Source organism: Macaca fascicularis, chromosome 1, assembly GCF_037993035.2.
Source record: "Macaca fascicularis isolate 582-1 chromosome 1, T2T-MFA8v1.1".
NCBI classification, from domain to species: Eukaryota; Metazoa; Chordata; class Mammalia; order Primates; family Cercopithecidae; genus Macaca; species Macaca fascicularis.
Window position 1 is genome coordinate 202,391,233 of NC_088375.1, and position 19,335 is coordinate 202,410,567.

The 19,335-nt window shown below is 44.8% G+C and overlaps 1 protein-coding gene across 18 annotated transcripts in view; it reads left to right on the top strand.

Moving 5' to 3' along the window:
• ZBTB8OS (zinc finger and BTB domain containing 8 opposite strand) overlaps nucleotides 1-19,054 on the top strand; it is a 46,506-nt gene extending 27,452 nt beyond the window's left edge. For 7 of the 18 annotated variants that reach the window (XR_012423243.1, XR_012423244.1, XM_045375568.3 and 4 more), the window contains one exon: nucleotides 4,489-5,596. Coding sequence is in view for 10 of the 18 variants with exons in the window: in XM_045375579.3 (XP_045231514.1) it covers nucleotides 4,489-4,575 (87 nt within the window). In the remaining 8 variants the exon portion in view is untranslated. Of the gene's footprint in view, nucleotides 1-4,488; nucleotides 5,597-5,655; nucleotides 5,774-7,195; nucleotides 7,479-7,962; nucleotides 8,380-18,220 lie in introns of those variants that run through there. The other 11 variants (XR_010582976.1, XR_012423239.1, XR_012423240.1 and 8 more) reach the window with 8 other exon arrangements.
• Nucleotides 19,055-19,335: the final 281 nt, after the last annotated feature.

The following is a 19,335-nucleotide window of genomic DNA, read 5'->3' on the forward strand; positions in this document are numbered from 1 at the left end:
AGTAAAACTTTTTTATGCCCATTGAAATTTGAATTTCTTACCATTTTCAAATGTAACAAAATGTCATTGTTTTGATTTTCCCCCCCAACCATTTAAAAATGTAAAAATCAGACCAGGCACGGTGGCTCAGACCTGTAATCCCAGCACTTTGGGAGGCCAAGGCAGGCAGATCGCTTGTGGTCAGGAGTTTGAGACCAGCCTGGCCAATATAGTGAAACCTAGCCTCTACTAAAAATACAAAAATTAGCTGGGCGTGGTGGCACGCACCTGTAATCCTAGCTGCTCAGGAGGCTGAGGCAGGAGAATCACTTGAACCTGGGTGGCAGAGGTTGCAGTGAGCTGAGATCATGCCACTGCACTCCAGCCTGGGTGACAGAGCAAGACTGGTCTCAAAAAAATAAAATAAAAATAAATAAATACAGATATAAATATCACTCTTACTTTATGGGACTGTAGAAAAAGAGGCGATTTGGCCTGTGAGCTATATATATTTTGCTGACCCCTGTGTTTAGGCCAGATACAGTCATAGGTCACTTAACTACTGGGATACATTCTGAGAAATGCATCTTTAGGTGATTACGTCATTGTGCAAACATCATAGAGTGTACTTACACAAACCTAGATGGTATAACCTATGCTATATGGTATAGCCTATCGCTCCTAGGCTACGAACCTGTACAACATGTTACTATACTGAATACTATGGGCAGTTGTTACACATTGGTAAATATTTGTGTGTTTATATTTCTAAATACCAAAAAAAGGTATAGTAAAATACAGTATTATAGGCTGGGTGTGGTGGCTCACGCCTGTAATCCCAACACTTTGGGAGGCCGAGGTGTGAATCACCTGAGGTCAGGAGTTGGAGACTAGCCTGGCCAACTTGGTGAAACCCTGTCTCTACTAAAAATACAAAAATTAGCTGGGTGTGGTGGTGGGTGCCTGTAATCCCAGCTATGTGGGAGGCTGAGGCAGGAGATTGAACCTGGGAGGCGGAGGTTGCAGTGAGCGGAGATCATGCCCTAGCACTCCAGCCTGGGCAACAAGAGTGAAATACCGTCTCAAAAAAAAAAAAAAAAAGGTATTATAATCTTCTCAGACCACCATCATATATGCAGTTAATCATTAACCAAAATGTTGTTATGCAGCACAAAACTGTATTCTAAATTCACACTTGCCATTGGAAGTATTCAGAATGAATCATGAGCAAATTAATTTCATTTACTCCTAAGAGTTTTTGTTTATGTGAGACAGTGCCTTGCTATGTTGCCCAGGCTGATCTGAAACTCCTAGGCTCAAGCAATCCCCCCACTTCAGTCTCCTGAATAGCTGAGCTTATAGGTACATACCACCAATTCCAGCTTGGTACTCCTAACAGTTTTTTTTTTTTTTTTTTTTTTTGAGACGGAGTCTCATGCTATTGCCCAAGCTGGAGTGCAGTGGCACGATCTCGGCTCACTGCAACCTTTGCCTCCCAGGTTCAAGCAATTCTCCTGCCTCAGCTTCCCGAGTAGCTGGGATTACAGGCACATGCCACCATACCTGGATAAGTTTTTGTATTTTTAGTAGAGATGGGGTTTCACCATGTTGGCCAGGCTAGTCTCGAACTCCTGACCTCGGGTGATTCACCTGCCTCAGCCTCCCAAAGGAGGCATGAGCCATCACGCCCAGCCAACAGTTTTTATTATTTCTTTTTTTCGAGACAGTCTCACCCTGTCACCCAGGAGGGAGTGCAGTGACACAATCTCTGCTTACTTCACCCTCCCCCTCCTGGGTTCAAGGGCTTCTCGTGTCTCAGCCTCCCGAGTAGCTGGGATTACAGGCGCATGCAACTATGCCCGACTAATTTTTGTATTTTAGTAGAGATGGGGTTTCACCATGTTGGCCGGGCTGGTTTCAAACTCCCGACCTCAGGTGATCTACCCACCTCGGCCACCCAAAGTACTGGGATTATAGGCGTGAGCCACCGCACCTAGCTACTTCCTATTTTTTGAATGAATGAATAATCAAATAACTTTTTTTTGTGAGATAGAATCTCACTCTGTTGCCCAGGCTGGAGTGCAGTAGCGCAATCTCAGCTCACTGCAACCTCCGCCTGCCAGGTTCAAGTGATTCTCCTGTCTTAGCCTCCTGAATAGCTGGGATTACAGGTGCACGCCACCACGCCCTGCTAATTTTTGTATTTTTAGTAGAGGCGGGGTTTCACCATGTTGGTCAGGCTGGTCTCAAACACCTGACTTCAGGTGATCCGCCTGCCTTGGCCTCCCAAAGTGCTGGGATTACAGGCATGAGCCACTGTGCCCAGCCAATCAAACAACTTTTCAAAACCAAAAGGAATATTTTACAAATAGCTTATTAAAACATCTGGTTCCTGGAATATTTCTTGGTTTAAAAATACCTTCCTGGTTTTAATATTGTCTTTACCTTCTCTCCATGAATCCATATTCCATTCATCCATGAGTTTATGCATGCATTCAGCAAATGTTGAATCAAGTGCCTCTAGTGTTTCAGACATTTTTTTACGCACTCAAGGTAGAAATGTAATAGGATAAGTGAAGTCTCTGCCCTCACTGAGTTTAAAACGTAGTGGATGGAATAAGTGAGCCAGACAAACATGTAAACACATAATTTCAGATAGTGACCAGTGCCATCAGGATAAGGCAAGAGAGATAAGTGAGCATAAATATGGAAGAACTTTCCAGGTGAAGAAACAGGTGTAAAGGCCCTGAAATGAGATAGGTTGTGTTCACGGAACAGCAAGCTGGAGCTGAGAGTGAAGGTGTAATAGTAGCAGATAAGGTTGTAGAGATAGGGCCACAGCCTCTTTGGTAAAATTTGGTAAGGCGGGTATAGGATCGAATACTCATGTATAGAAGTTGGCCTTCTGATGGGAGCAGGGACAAGCCATTCATTGCAGCCAGGGAGGCTAAGGTGAGTACAGATACAGCATGATGGTAGATTTGGTGGTAGGAAGATGCGTCAGTTCTTACTGAGTTGCTCTTACTTTCTCTAGGAAGCACAATTGATTCAGAGTGAGAATGAGGGAGGAATGATCACTAGAGGAGAAGGGAAAGAATTGTCTCAGAGAGTGAAAAAGGGAATTTATTGGTAATTGTAAGATTTTACTGCAAGTGCTGAATTCCTGTTTGAGATGTGTAGACATACACTCAGGGTGATACCAATTAGCATGGTGTGTGCTGCCATAAGCAGACAGTTGAACTTGAATTAGGTTGTGGTTTTGCCAGGTGATTGTGGCAGAGGAGAAAAAGCAGCGGCACTGCCACTTATATCCTTCTGTGAAATCTTCCTTTTTTTGTGTGGTGTACAGCTAGCAAATGTCATTTACGTATTGCTGGATACATTTTATGGTGCACAGAATTACTGTAGATTCCTTTTGGAGCTGGAAAGAACCTAAGAGAACATCTAATTCTGTGGTCTTAAACTGGGGCAGGGTTGGGCAGTGTCATGTATCAGAGACGTGTGGAGAGCTTTTGACCTGGGAAAGTGTATCTTACTCTTCAGCTAGACTTGGAAAGAGAAGAGTCCCAAGAGGTGAAGTGAGTGTTGGCAGCTGAGGAAAAGAGAATAGGTTGAGTTCCTAAGGCCTAGGTCAGAGTATAAGGAGGTGGTTTGGGTTTCAGAAGGAGCCCCGAGCCAAATAGTAGAAAAGCTTGTGTTGTTTGATTCAACCCATTTTTTTTTTTTTAATCATCCTCAAAAGCTTTTTACTTTTTTTCTTTCCAACTTTTATTTTTAGGTTCATGGGGTGCACATGCAAGTTTGTTACATGGGTACATTGCATGTTGTGGAGGTTTAGTGTACAGATAATTTTTCACCCAGGTAATCAGCGTAATACCTGATAGGCAGTTTTTCAATCAGCAGACCCGGTGTCTTGTTTCCCTCTTTGTGTTCATGTGTACTCAATGTTTGTGTCCCTCTTAAATATATGGAAACGTGGTATTGGTTTTTTGTTCCTGCACGAATTCACTTAGGATTATGGCCTCCAGCTCCATCCATGTTGTTGCAAAGGACATGATCTCATTCTTTTTTATGGCTGTGTAGTATTCCATGGTGTATATGTATCACATTTTCTTTATCCAGTCTACCATTGATGGGCATGTGGGTTGATTCTATGTCTTTGCTATTGTGAATAGTACTGCAGTGAACATACCTATGGATGTGTCTTTATGTGATTTAACCCATTTTATCAATGAAAAACTGATGTCCAGATAGGCCAGACAATTTCTATACCCAGCTGGAAACAAAGCCAGGATTAGAGTTCCATGTCCCAACTCCGTTGTGCGTGTGTTGCCTCTCATTTTTCTTGGATCCCTGTATACTATGCTAATTTCATAACGAATTGTTTCATGTGAGTTTTTCATTTTCAAAATACCAAAATTTTTACTTTCTGCCGATTGTTGCTAGAATTAATGATTATGATTTCAATATCCTATTTTCCTATTTTTTTTTCTCTAACCCCAACTTTAGGGAACAGAAGTCAAAGCAATAACATATTCAGCAATGCAGGTGTATGACGAAGAGAAGCCAGAAGTTTTTGTGATCATTGACATTTAAGACACCAAAAAAGAAAAGACTCCTATGAATAACTGCTTTTTTTTTTCCTTTTGAGAAGACACTATGAATTAAATTCTACAGCGTCTTTTGATACGTGGAAATTTGTAGAACAGAAATGTTTTAGTTAAAATGTGACTTTCAGAAAGGGAAAATCAGGGTACAGCCTTAGTCTGTGTTCCCCAAATAATCAGACTTTAAAGAATTCTTCAATCCCCAAGGGACAGTTATGGTCCTTTGATTCTCTGCTGTGGCAGTAGGTGCCTCATGCCCTTTCAGTGCAATGCAAGCCCTCCAGCCTCACCCCCGCGAGGATGTCAGCAGCAGCCTGAGGCTAAATCCAGGTTGAAAAAAGAGTAACTTGAAAAAATATATTTGCACACACAGAATTTTGTTTTTCTTCCAAGTTGGTTAAGACATATATTTTCTTTCTTTCTTTCTTTTTTGTTTTTGAGTTGGTCTTGCTCTGTAGCCCAGGCTGAAGCGCAGTGGCATGATCTCGGCTCACTTCAAGCTCCGCCTCCTGAGTTCACGTCATTCTCCTGCCTCAGCCTTATAGGTAGCTGGGACTATAGGCGCCCGCCACCATGCCCAGCTAATTTTTGTATTTTTAGTAGAGACGGTTTCACCGTGTTAGCCAGGATGGTCTCCATCTCCTGACCTCATGATTCACCCCCCTTGGCCTCCCAAAGTGCTGAGATTACAGGCATAAGCCACTGCGCCTGGCTACAAGACATATATTTTCTATATGTACATCAAGGGAGGTTGTGTTTTAGGTTGCTATAGGACAGGTATCCTGTATTCCAGTTGGTTTTTATAGAGAAACAATTAGACTTCTCTAGATAGAGCCCTGATTTTCTCTTACGCTTTCACTTTTTTAAAAGCACTGATGATATTTCCTATTTTCTCATAAGAAAACGTCAATACTATGCCTTACAAAGAGGCTTTTCCTTCTAATGTAGAATTTTATTTGAAAGTGAGTATATGTGTATAACTAGAGAATAAAAGGAGAATTTTTGAAAAATTTATTTATTGTTGTTGTTTAACTACCTAAGTTATTCGTCCTTTTTTTTTTTGAGACAGGATCTTGTTCTGTCTCCCAGGCTGGAATGCAGTGGTGCAATCATAGCTTACTGTGACCTCAAACTGCTGGGCTCAAGCAGTCCTTCCAACTCAGCCTCCCAAATAGCTGGAACTACAGGTATGCACCACCATACCTGGCTAAGTTTTAAAATTTTTTTGTAGAGATGCGGTCTCACTATGTTGTCTTGAACTGGTCTTGAACTCCTGGGCTCAAGTGATCTACCTTGGCCTCCCAAAGTGCTGGGATTACAGGTGTGAGCCACTGCACCTGGCCTAACTATTTGTCTTTAAGGAGACATGAGGCCAGGAAAACAACCTTAAAATGATCTGAACTCTTAAAGTAGAAGACTTTTTATAAATGAAATTTAGTTTGATTCACAACTTTTTTCTTGTTTCTATTGATACAGGTACTATCTTTTGGGATCAAGAGTTTGCAAAATTGCTATTTATTCACAAGAACATAAAAAAATTGCCACTGGGTGGTGCTGAATATCCTCACAGTATGGCAAACTTGAACTAAAAGGAACGGATTAGCAACTATTTTTCTATGAGTGTTTAACAGAAAATAGGGTTAATGAAAGCCGGGCACAGTGTGGCTCACACCTGTAATCCCAGCACTTTGGGAGGCTGAGGCAGGTGGATCACCTGAGATCAGGAGTTCAGCCCAGCCTGGCCAACATGGCAAAACCCTATCTCTACTAAAAATACAAAATATTAGCCTGGTGTGGTGGCAGGCGCCTGTTATCCCAGCTACTTGAAAGCCTGAGGCAATGAGAATCGCTTGAACCCAGGAGGTGGAGGTTGCAGTGAGCTGAGATTGTGCCACTGAATTGCAGCTTAGGTGACAGGGTGAGACTCCATCTTAAAACAGAAAAAGAAAATAGGGTTAATGAAGAATAGGCCAAGAGCCTGTGGTTTGAAAAGCAGCTCTTCAAATGAATATATAGCAGGAACACTGGGTAGTGCTTTTTAACCTTCTTTGTACTCAGGCACCTTTTACAGATTTGAATTGTAACTCTTCAAGCCAAAAACATCCCTCAGAACCCTTTTGTTTTTTTGAGACGGAGTCTGGCTCTGTCGCCCAGGCTGGAGTGCAGTGGCGCGGTCTCGGCTCACTGCAAGCTCTGCCTCCCAGGTTCACGCCATTCTCCTGCCTCAGCCTCCCGAGTAGCTGGGACTACAGGTACCCACCACCATGCCCGGCTAATTTTTTTCATATTTTTAGTAGAGACGGGGTTTCACTGTGTTAGCCAGAATGGTCTAGATCTCCTGACCTCGTGATCCGCCCGCCTCGGCCTCCCAAAGTGCTGGGATTACAGGCGTGAGCCACCGGGCCCGTCCAAATTTTATGTATTTTTAGTAGAGATGGGGTTTCACCGTGTTAGCCAGGATGGTCTCAGTCTCCTGACCTTGTGATCCACCCGCCTCGGCCTCCCAGAGTGCTGGGATTACAGGAGTGAGCCACCACGCCCGGTCTAGAACCCTTTTACCTTTTATTAGGATTGATTGCCAGGCTGAGATGGGGCTCTTTTTTTCACAGAACCTTTGCATATCGTGGGCTAATTGGAGCTTGATCGTGAAAATGAACAATGGAAGACCAGGAAGGCAATGAAGGCCAAATCCAGAATAAGAAGAGGGTGAGAGCTGGAATATATTAAAACCAAGTAGAGCTGGGCATGGTGGCTCGTACCTGTAATCCCAGCACTTTGGGAGGCCGAGGTGGGTGGATCACTTGAGCCCAGGAGTTTGAGACCAGCCTGGGCAACATGGTGAAACCCCATCTCTACTAAAATACAAAAATTAGCCATGTGTGGTGGCATGCACTGGTAGTCCCAGCTACTTGGGAGGCTGAGGCAGGAGAATCTCTTGAACCCAGGAGGCAGAGGTTGCAGTGAGCCAAGATCGTGCCACTGCACTCCAGCCTGGGCGACAGGAATAAAACCCTGTCTCAAACAAAACAAAAACTACATGGGGCACAGACTTGCCCAGGACAAAAAGCATGTGAGGCAACTATATTGTTACCCGTGAAAGGTCTTGCTTGACTATGAGTTGACAGGTTCTTGGCATTTTGAACAAATAATTGGACAAAACGCACAAACAAAGCAAAAAAATGAAGCAATGAAAGCACAAATTTATTGAAACAAAAAGAACACTCCATAGAGTGTGAGCAGGCTCAAGCAAGGGCTCAAGAGCGCTGGTTACAGGATTTTCTGGGGTTTAAATACCCTCTAGAGGTTTCCCATTTCTTACTTGGTTATATTCTATGTAAATTAAGGAGTGGCCCATGACCAGTGTGATTGGTTGTAGGAGGTGACCAATCAGAGGCTGAAGTAAAGTTCCCACTGAAGACTGGGGAGCCAAAGGGAGTACCATCTGATCTTCTTGATTCAGTTCTAGGAAGTCAGCGCACATCTGCCTTAGGTTCCCTGCCTGCAGACCCTATTCTGCCTCAATATTGCTTACCACCAGTACTACATAATGGAGTTAAGTAAAAACAAGTGAGATGTAATTATGCAATACAAATTATAATGTATGATAAACTTATAATCTATTTATTTTAATGTCAATTTCAAATTTTAATATGAGTTTTTGGCCGGGCACAGTGCCTCATGCCTGTAATCCCAGCACTTTGGGAGGCTGAGGCGGGCGCATCACTTGTGGTTGGGAGTTCCAGACCAGCCTGACCAACATGGAGAAACTCTGTCTCTACTAAAAAATACAGAATTAGCCACACGTAGTGGCACATGCCTGTAGTCCCAGCTACTTGGGAGGCTGAGGCAGGAGAATCGCTTGAACCTGGGAGACAGAGGTTGCAGTGAGCCGAGATCGTGCCATTGCACTCCAGCCTGGGCAACAAGAGCGAAACTCCATCTCCAAAAAGAAAAAAAAATGTATGTTAGTTTTTAAATATGCCAAAATGAAGGTAATCAATAGAAGGAAATTGAGTATGTCACCCATTATATAGAAAATTGGCATCTTTAGTCCATCAGCAGCAATGCACAGTTTATTTTGGTTTATTTATTGAAATGGTTGCACTGGCTGTCACCAGATTCTTCTGCTAGTTTCAAATACGTGTTTTGGTCTAGGGAGCAGATTGTCCCCCACAGCAGAGCTAATTGGTTTAAATGGGGAGTGAACCTTATCCTCACATGAAAACTCTGTTCTAGTTATAAGTGTCTCAACATTATCTCTCACCTCATGACATACCCACTCATCTTCACTTTTCTGTCCAATTCTCCTTTTTGGGCTGCCTTTATCCTTCCTCCTAAAGTAAGGGAAGCAAACCCACTGCCCAAGGAGCCAGGTGGGTAATGGAATTGGCTGTAAGTGTTGAGCCCAGGGATTATAGTGTCTGAGAGGTCAGCTGCCTCAGCGACAATCCTTGTCGGTAGTAGGAATACAAGCTGAGTGTCGTAGTTTTTCATGACACCTCAAAAATTGGGATTTTTATGTGAAAGCTCCCAATTTTTTTGGGGGGGGAAAAACTACTATGGTAATCACAATGAGGGGCAAACATCTTGCAAGTTCTGCGTTAAAGTCCACATCAGGCCTGGCGTGGTGGCTAACGCCTGTAATCCCAGAACTTTGGGAGGCCGAGGCAAGTGGGTCACAAGGTCAGGAGTTCAAGACCAGCCTGGCCAAGATGGTGAAACTCATCTCTACTAAAAATACAAAAACTAGCTGGGTATGGTGTTGGGCACCTGTAATTCCAGCTACACGGGAAGCTGAGGCAGAGAATTGCTTGAACCTAGGAGGCGGAGGTTGCAGTGAGCCAAGATTGTGCCACTGCACTGCAGCCTGGGCGACAGAGCGAGGCTCCACCTCAAAAATAAAAAGTAAATAAATAAATAAATAAATAAAGTTCACGTCAAAGCCTGTCACCAAGAAACCTTGCCAACCATTTCAGCCATCAGTGGTCTTCTCTGAATTGTGCCTGTCTAGTTAGTTTTAAAGATTTGCCAGCTTAGTCAATTTTATAATTGTCGAATGTTTTCTAGTTTTGTCTCTCTGAAGAGAAAGCAAGCCCCCAGATCACATAATAGATGGTCATTGACTACTTAATGATCAATGGATTAAGTGTTTTAGGGCTACCTAAAACTCTTAGGCAGAGACTGCGGGTCAACTTCTTGAACAAATCTCAAGAGTTTAAGAATCTCAAGTCCGGCTGGGTACGATGGCTCATGTCGGTAATCCCAATAATTTGGGAGGCCAACACAGGTGGATCGCTTGAGCCTAGGAGTTTGAGACTAGCCTGGGCAACATGCTGAAACCCCACCTCTACAAAAATACAGGAAAATAGCCGGGGATGGTGGCACAGGCCTGTAGTCCCAAATTGGGCAGCTGAGGTGGGAGAATCACCTGAGTCCAGGAAGTCTAGACTGCAGTGAGCCATGATGACACCACTGCACTCCAGCCTGGGTGAGAGTGAGATCTTGTCTCCAAAAAAAAAAAAAAAAAGGAATCTTAATTCACAAGCCTTGATTCTTAATCCTTGCTCTATTGATGACCTTGGACGTACTTCCTTATCTATGTGTTATGGGTAACAGTGTATGTATGTACTATGGGTAACAATAGTGGTATGATTTTTTTTTTTTTTTTTTAGATGGAGTCTCGCTCTGTTGCCCAGCGTGGAGTACAGTGATGTGATCTTGGCTCACTGCAAGCTCCACCTCCTAGGTTCACGCCATTCTCCTGCCTCAGACTCCCTAGTAGCTGGGACTACAGGTGCCCGCCACCACGCCCTGCTAATTTTTGTGTGTGTGTGTAGTTTTAGTAGAGACGGGGTTTCACCATGTTAGCCAGGATGGTCTTGATCTCCTGACCTTGTGATCTGCCCGCCTTGGCCTCCCAAAGTGCTGGGATTACAGGCATGAGCTACCGCGCCTGGCTGATGATCTTTTTAAACATTTTTATTTTTATTTTAGAGATGGGATGTTACTATGTTGCCCAGGCTTGTCTTGAACTTCAGGGATCAAGAGATCCTGTTGCCATGGCCTCCTAAAGTGCTAGGATAACAGGTGTGGCCCACCACACCCAGTAGATGATCTCTTATTACTGGTACCTCCCCATCTAAGATGGCTAAGTGGTTGTATCCACAGCCTCTTTTGCCAGTTCTCTCCAGTTTGGAAGAAAATGTTCAAGAAGAACCACTCATACCCTTCTCAAGATAGAAGTGCCATCATGAACTACTGGGGCTACCCCTCACCCAATCTGACATGCAGAAGGTTTGGGGATTACCAGATTCTGCCCAGTAAGAAGCCCTGAATGATCTCAACGATACTAGCTTTGCCACAGAGAAACTATGAGACTGAGAATTTAGTTTCCTCACTTCAGAAATGAGGATATTGGAAAAGATATCCTCCAAAAGCTCTTCCAGAGCAAACTGTTAGAATTTAGTGACTGTATTACTTTATCAGTATGATTTCCTAATGTACAATGTACATTTTTTTTGTTTACCTATAAGTGGCCTGGTACGATAGCTCATGCCTGTAATCACAGCACTTTGGGAGGCTGAGGTAGGTGGATCACCTGAGTTCAGGAGTTCGAGACAAGCCTGGCCAATGTGGTGAAACCCCATCTCTACTAAAAATGCAAAAATTAGCTGGCCATGGTGGCAGGCGCCTGTCATCCCACCTACTCTGGAGGCTGAGGCAGGAGAATCGCTTGAACTTGGGAGGCGGAGGTTGCAGTGAGCCAAGATCGCACCATTGCACTCCTACCTGGGTGACAAGAGCGAAACTCCGTTTCAAAAAAAAAAAAAATTACCTATAAGTAATTGCTTAATGTTAAATTCTGAACATGCAAGAGTGTGCTTTTAGAATGAACCAACATTATGGCCGGGTGCAGTGGCTCATGCCTGTAATCCCAGCACTTTGGGAGGCCGAGGTGGGTGGATCACCTTAGGTCGGGAGTTCGAGACCAGCCTGATCAACGTGGATAAACCCCGTCTCTACTAAAAGTACAAAATTAGCCGGTTGTGGTGGCGGGCGTCTGTAATCCCAGCTACTAGGGAGGCCGAGGCAGGAGAATTGCTCGAACCTGGGAGGCGGAGGTTGCAGTGAGCTGAGATCGCGCCACTGCACTCCAGCCTGGGCAATAAGAGTGAAACTCCATCTCAAAAAAAAAAAAAAAAGAACCAACATTTATTTTGTCATAAATGCATATCCAGGTCTCCACTGTACAAAACATTCTTCTAGGTGCTTCCAACTGGAAAATGTTACCCATTTGTCCTACAGCAATTTTACATGTAGTACATTTGTTCTACATTTTATTAATGAGGAAATTAGTGACAACTAATACTATCTGGCTATAAGAGGCAGACTTGAGACTTCAGACTGTAGTCAGTGTATTTACACAACATTCTTAACATTCTTTCTTTCTTTCTTTCTTTTTTTTTTTTTTTTTTTTTTTTTTTTTTTTTTTTTTTTTTTTTTTGAGACAGAGTCTCTGCTGCCAGGCTGGAGTGCAGTGGCGCGATCTTGGCTCATTGCAACCTCTGCTTCCCAGGTTTAAGTGATTCCCCTGCCTCAGCCTCCCGAGTAGCTAGGACTACAGGCATGAACCACCATACCTGGCTAATTTTTTCTATTTTTAGTAGAGATGGGGTTTCACCATGTTGGCCAGGATGGTCTCAATCTCCTGACCTCGTGATCCACATGCCTTGGCCTCCCAAACAGGCATGGTGGTGCGCACCTGTAATCCCAGCTACTCGGGAGACTGAGGCAGGAAAATCGCTGGGACCCAGGAGAGAGGTTGCAGTGATTCAAGATTGTGCCACTGCCCTCCAGCCTGGGCAACAGAGCGAGACTCCATCTCAAAAATTAAAGTAAAGCAAACTAAACTAAACTAAACTACCTCCCAGTATAAACACTAAAGACATTATAGTCATGGGCTCTGAGGACTAAGCTCTGATTTTTTTATCTTGCCCAAATTCCTGTCTAAGGGGTCTGGGGAATCATGCCCTACGAACCATACATTTTCATCAGATGAATTTTATTTAACCCTATATATCGTGACTTACTTTCCAATCTGACTCTGGCATAACATTTTGTTGTTGTTGTTGTTTTTGAGACAGAGTCTCAGTCTGTCACCCAGGCTGGAGTGCAGTGGTGTGATCTCGGCTCACTGCAGCCTCCACCTCCCAGGTTTAAATGATTCTTCCACCTCACCCTCCCAAGTAGCTGGGGCTACAGGCATGTGCCACTGCACCCGGGTAATTTTTGTATTTTTAGTAGAGAGGGGGTTTTGCCATGTTGGCCAGGCTGGTCTGGAACTCCTGGCCTCAGGTGATCTGCCTACCTCGGCTTCCCAAAGTGCTGGGATTACAGGTGTGAGCCACCGTGCCCAGCCTTCTTTTTAGAGAGAAAGTCTGGCTCTGTTGCTCAGAGTACAGTGGCATGATCATAGCTCACTGCAGCCTTAAACTCCTGGGCTCAGGTGATCATCCCGCCTCAGCCTCCTGAGTGGCTGGGACTACAGGCATGTGTCACCATGCCTGACTGCTATTTTTTTGGGAGACAGTGTAACTACCCAGTGGGTTCACCTTACCTGCTCTCTAGACAGAGCTGATTTATGAAGACAGGGGAATTGCAATAGGGAAAGAGTAATTCACGCAGAGCTGGCTCTGCGGGAGACCAGAGTTATATTATTACTAATTAAGTTTGCCCAGTATTTGGGGATCAGAGTTTTTAAGGACAACTTGGTGGATTGGGGGAAACCAGTGAGCCGGGAGTTCTAATTGGCCAGGTCAGAGATGAAATCGTAGAGAGTGGAAGCTGTCTTCTTGCGCTGAGTGAGTTCCTGGGTGCGGGGCCACAAGATCAGATGAGCCAGTTTATCGATCTGGGTGGTCCCAGCTGATTCAGCAAGTGCAGGGTCTGCAAAATATCTCAAGCACTGATCTTAGGGCAGTTTAGGGAAGGTCAAGATTTTGTAAACTCCAGCTGCATGAATCCTAAACCATAATTTCTAATCTTGTGGCTAATTTGTTAGTCCTACAAAGGCAGTCTAGTCCCCAGGCAAGGAGGTTTGTGTTGGGAAAGGGCTGTTATCATCTTTGTTTTAAACTGTAAACTGTAAGTTTCTCCTGAAGTTAGTTTAGCCTCCGCCCAGGAATGAAGAAGGACAGCTTGGAGGTTAGAGCCAAGATGGAGTCAGGTTAGATCTCTTTCCACTGTCTCAGTCATAATTTTGCAAAGGCAGTATGTTGCCCAGGCTAGTCTCAAACTCCTGCCCTCAAGCAATCCTCCCACTTCCTCCTCCCAAAGTGCTGGTATTACAGGCATCAGCCACTGTGCCCAGCCCCCTCTTTAATTCTAAAATGGGCCACAGTGCTTGGTAAAGGGGTGTCACCATTCTAGAGACAACCCTGGGAGCCTGTGCCATCTGCACAACTGACATGGTAGCTAGAATCTTAGTTTATTAAGCTGGGCAAGCTGAGTCACTCGTTTCTGCTTCTCCCTTTCCTTTCTCTTCTCCAGACTTATTTCCTTTCTCCTACTTATCTACTGTGGCTTTTTCCTGTGCTAATCTAGCTTGCTTTCTCCCATATCTTAGTTGAGCATCTATATTCAAAAGCCAGCACTTCAGGCCAGGCACGGTGGCTCACGCTTGTAATCCCAGCACTTTGAGATGCCGAGGTGGGGGGATCACATGAGGCCAGGAGTTCAAGACCAGTCTGGCCAATATGGTGAAACCCCGTCTCTAACAAAAATACAAAAAATTAGCCGGGTGTGTGGCGCACGCCTGTAATCTCAGCTACTGGGGAGGCTGAGGCAGGAAAATCGCTTCAACCCAGGAGGCAGAGGTCACAGTGAGCTGAGATCGCGCCACTGCACCCCAGCCTGGGCGACAGGACGTCAGTGAGATACCTCTGGCCAAATCCCACGGGAGTAGTTCCCTAGCATAGCAGGTCCAGGCTCCGTCCCGGGCCTTCTCGCGGCTCCCATTGGCTCGGCCGCAGACTCCTGGGGCGCCGACGCCTCCTACTGGCCGCCGCAGCGAGGCCCCAGAGCAGGGCACTGGCCAGTCCCAGCTGAGTTGGGGGGTGTCAGGGACGCAAGTGACTTCACAGAGGACAATGTCATAACCTTAAGTAACACCAAACAACTTTTCCTAAAGTGGGGATAAGAGGCTCGCTCTCTAGACTGCAGGTCTTAAGCACCTGCCGCGGCATCTGATCGCGCGGATTGGAGTCCCCGCCGCCCCTCAGTCGTGGCGTGGCTTCCAGGTTAGTCATTCCACAGCACAAACCCCCAAGTCCAACTATTTTAAATGATGGTGTGGATCTAGTCGGTGCATGGCAAATGTGGGTTTTTTATTTTTATTTTTTAATTAATTAATTTATTTATTTTCTGAGATGGAGTTTCGCTGTTTTTACCCAGGCTGGAGTGCGATGGCATGATCTCGGCTCATTGCAACCTCCGCCTCCCGGGTTCAAGTGATTCTTCTGCCTCAGCCTCCCGAGTAGCTGGGATTACAGGCGCCCACCACCCTGCTAGGCTAATTTTGTATTTTTAGTAGAGACGGGGTTTCACCATGTTGGCCAGACTGACCTGACCTCAGGTGATCCGCCGGCCTCGGCCTCCTAAAGTGCTGGAATTACAGGCGTGAGCCACCGCGCCGGGGCCAAAAGTGGACTTTTTATAAGGCGTCCACTACACACGACAGAAAAATGTCTATTTCCCTCTAACGCCCCTAGAGTCTAGCTAATCTAGCTTTAGAGGTGTCTGGTAAGTCCCGGGCCTCTCCAGTGGGGACGGTGGGGGAATGGGGGTCTAGCTGTTAGACTCTGAATAACTTTCCAGCAAAAGTAGTTGTGAGGAAAAACAGGACTGAAAAGGAAAAGTTTCTACCCCTTAATCTCGCTCACTGGCATAGTCATCCCTGAAAATAATACATAAAGTCAGGGTTTATAGAGGGGTCACTTGCTTGAACATGATATTCATTGTTTAGGGAGAGAAAATCCAGGCTTTCTTTTTCATTTATTTGTTACTTTTTAAATAGAGAGGGTCTCATAATGTGGCCCAGGCTGGAGTGCAGTGGCACAGTCATAGCTCACTGCAGTTTTGAACTCCTGGGCTCAAGCGATCCTCCAACCCCAGCTTCGCTTCCCGAATAGCTGGGACTACAGGACTGTGCCACCATGCCCACCAAATTTTAATTTTCTGGGTTTTTTTGGTGGAGGTAGGATGTCACTGATGCCCAGGCTGGCCTCGAACTCCGGGCCTCAAGTGATTCTCCCACCTCATCCTCCCAAAGCGCTGGAATTACAGGAGTGAGCCAATGTGGCCATATCTCAAGGCCTTCATTTTTTTAACATGTGGTGCTAATACTTTTAGGTGGGGTTTTCAACTCTTGGGTTTTTTGTGGATTTTTTCCTCAGTATATAGAAAAAGTTTATTTATTTATTTATTTATTTTTTGAGACGGAGTCTCGCTCTGTCGCCCAGGCTGGAGTGCAGTGGCCCGATCTCCACTCACTGCAAGCTCCGCCTCCCGGGTTCACGCCATTCTCCTGCCTCAGCCTCCCGTGTAGCTGGGACTACAGGCGCCCGCCACTGAGCCCAGCTAGTTTTTGTATTTTTAGTAGAGATGGGGTTTCACCGTGTTAGCCAGGATGGTCTAGATCTCCTGACCTCGTGATCTGCCCGTCTCGGCCTCCCAAAGTGCTGGGATTACAGGCTTGAGCCACCGCGCCCGGCCAGAAAGTTTTAAATCAGTTCAGATAGGCAACAAAAGGCACAGTATCTTTTGTTTTTTAAGAAGTTTCATTCCTGTTGCCCAGGCTGGAGTGCAGTGGCGCAATCTCAGCTCACTGCAACCTCCACCTCCTGGGTTCAAGCAATTCTCCTGCCTCAACCTCCCAAGTAGCTGGGATAACAGGTGTGTGCCAACATGCCAAGCTAATTTTTATATTTTTGGTAGAGACGGGGTTTCACCATGTTGGTCAGGCTGGTCTTGGACTCCTGACCTCAAGTGATCCACCGGCCTTGGCCTCCCATAGTGCTGGAATTACAGGTGTGAGCCACCGCGCCTGGACTCGGCATATAACCTTTTAAAATTATGCAAGAAAATAAAAAGACAAAAAATTACGGGCCAGTTGTGGTGGATCATGCCTGTAATCCTAGCACTTTGGGAGGCCAAGGCTGGCGGATCATCTGAGGTCAGGAGTTTGAGACCAGTCGGACCAGTATGGCGAAACTCTTGTCTCTACTAAAAATACAAAAATTAGCCGGGTATGGTGGCGCATGCCTATAATCCCAACTACTCTGGAGGCTGAGGCAGGAGAATCGCTTGAACCTGGGAGGCGGAGGAATGAGCTGAGATCACGCCATTGCACTCCAGCCTGGGTGACAGAGCGAGACTCCGTCTCAAAAAAAAAAAAAAAAAAATTATGCAAGAAAGTACCATTTTGTCATTGGAAGAAATTCTTTTTTGTAGGAGACTGAAGAGATATACTTGTCCTGAATGGATTGCAAACATAACCTTCAAGGTGGGAATGAGGATGGTACTCTATCCAAAAGTTGTGTTTTAAGTTATTTTCAAAGCTTTTTTTTTTTTTTTAGATGGAATCTTGCTTTTTTGCCCAGGCTGGAGTACAGTGGCCCGATCTCGGCTCACTGCAACCTCTGCCTCCCGGGTTCAAGCAATTCTCCTGCCTCAGTCTGCTGAGTAGCTGGGATTACAGGCGCCCGCCACCACGCCCAGCTAATTTTTGTATTTTTAGTAGAGATGGGGTTTCACCATGTTGGTCAGGCTGGTCTCGAACCCCTGACCTCAGTGATCCACCCACCTCGGCCTCCCAAAGTGCTGGGATTACAGGCGTGAGCCACCACGCCTGACTTTAATGGTAATTCTTGAAGAAATAAAGCAAAAGAGAAATTTGCTGTTTCCAAATTCGTCTGAAGTCTTCTTTAAATAATGCAGTAATATTTTCCTGCCTCTCTAGGATTCCATTTAACTGGAACTAAAGAATGACTTAATTCAATTATTTTATGGAATTCTAATGTGTAGCAATTGAGCTTTTACAGTGCTTGGAGTGTTCTGATTCCTTTTTTTAAAAAGAAAATATTAATGCTTGTAAAATTTCAGTATGTAGTATTTCAGTCACGTATTTATTATACAGTATAGTTCTTTTATTGGTTTGAAGTACTGTGTGAATTCCCAGAATACAATACCCGTAATCAAATAAAATTCAAATGCATCCCAAAATAAAAATGGGGTATTTTAAGACTACTCATTATTTTATTAGAGTGTCGATATTACTAGTCCCTATTAAAAACCTTAGATAATGGAACATGCAGTGTGTCTTGAAATTTCACAAAAATAAATATTTTCCTGGACTGGGCACCTCTATTTTTAAAATTTTCCTTAATGATACAGTTGAGAATCAGTGGACTGGAAGGTCAAATGGTCCTACTCCTTCTCCCTGGCATCTATATGGGGAGGACACAGCGAAACCTTGAATGGGCCCTATTTTGCATGTCACAAACATTGGGAAGCTTTTAATTATTTATTTATTTATTTATTTATTTATTTATTTATTTATTTATTTTTATCTTTAGAGCCAAGATCTTGCTGTATCATCCAGGCTGAAGTGCAGTGGCACCATCATAGCTCACTGCATCCTTCATTCAGTGATCCTGAGGCTCAAGTGATCCTCCCATCTGAGCCTCCTGAGTAGGTGAGACTACAGGCATGTGCCACCACACCCACCTAATTTTTCAATTTTTTGCTGAGACTGCGTCTTGTTATGTTGCCCAGGCTGGTCTCAAACTCCTGGGCTCAAGCAGTCCTCCTACCTCAGTCTCCCAAAGTGTGGGGATTACGGGCATGAGCCACTGTACCCAGCCTAGTTTTTTTTTTTTTTTTTTTGAGACGGAGTCTTGTTCTGTCGCCAGGAGTGTAGTGGTGTGATCTCAGCTCACTGCAACCTCTGCCTCCCGGGTTCAAGCAATTCTCCTGCCTCAGCCTCCTAAGTAGCTGGGACTAAAGGCTCGTGCCACCACACTCAGCTAATTTTTGTATTTTTAGTAGAGATGGGGTTTCACCACATTGGCCGGGATGGTCTCGATCTCTTGACCTCCTGATCCACTCTCCTTGGCCTCCCAAAGTGCTGGGATTATGGACATGAGCCACCATGCCCAGCCAACCTAGCTTGCAAAAATACTTACACCCAAGCCCCACCTGCCAGAGATTCCGATTTGCCTAGGCATCTACATTTTAAAAGCTCCACAGGTGATTCTAATGTGCAATCGAAGTTGAGGATCTCTGGTCTAGGCAGAAATGTTCCCTTTTCTCCCTTATGGGCTGAATAAAAATAAGTTTCTCTTTAATAAAGAAAATAAGTAGCTGTAAGTAATATCAACAAGGAAATAAATGATTTTCCCAATGTATAATGGAATTGTGTATCTGGAAATCTGAAAGAGCAAGGCAGGCAAAGTATAAAATCATGCTTGCAAATGATCTAGCTAAGTGCAAAGGTAAAGGGCTTTTCCCTGGTCTCTGGTTTCCTTTTTTTTTTTTTTTTTTTTTTTGAGACAGAGTCTTGCTCTGTCACCCAGGCTGGAGTGCAGTGGTGTGATCTCGGCTCCCTGCAACCTCCACCTCCCAGGTTCAAGCAATTCTTGTGCCTCTGTCTCCCGAGTAGCTGGGATCACAGGCGTGCGGCACCACGCCC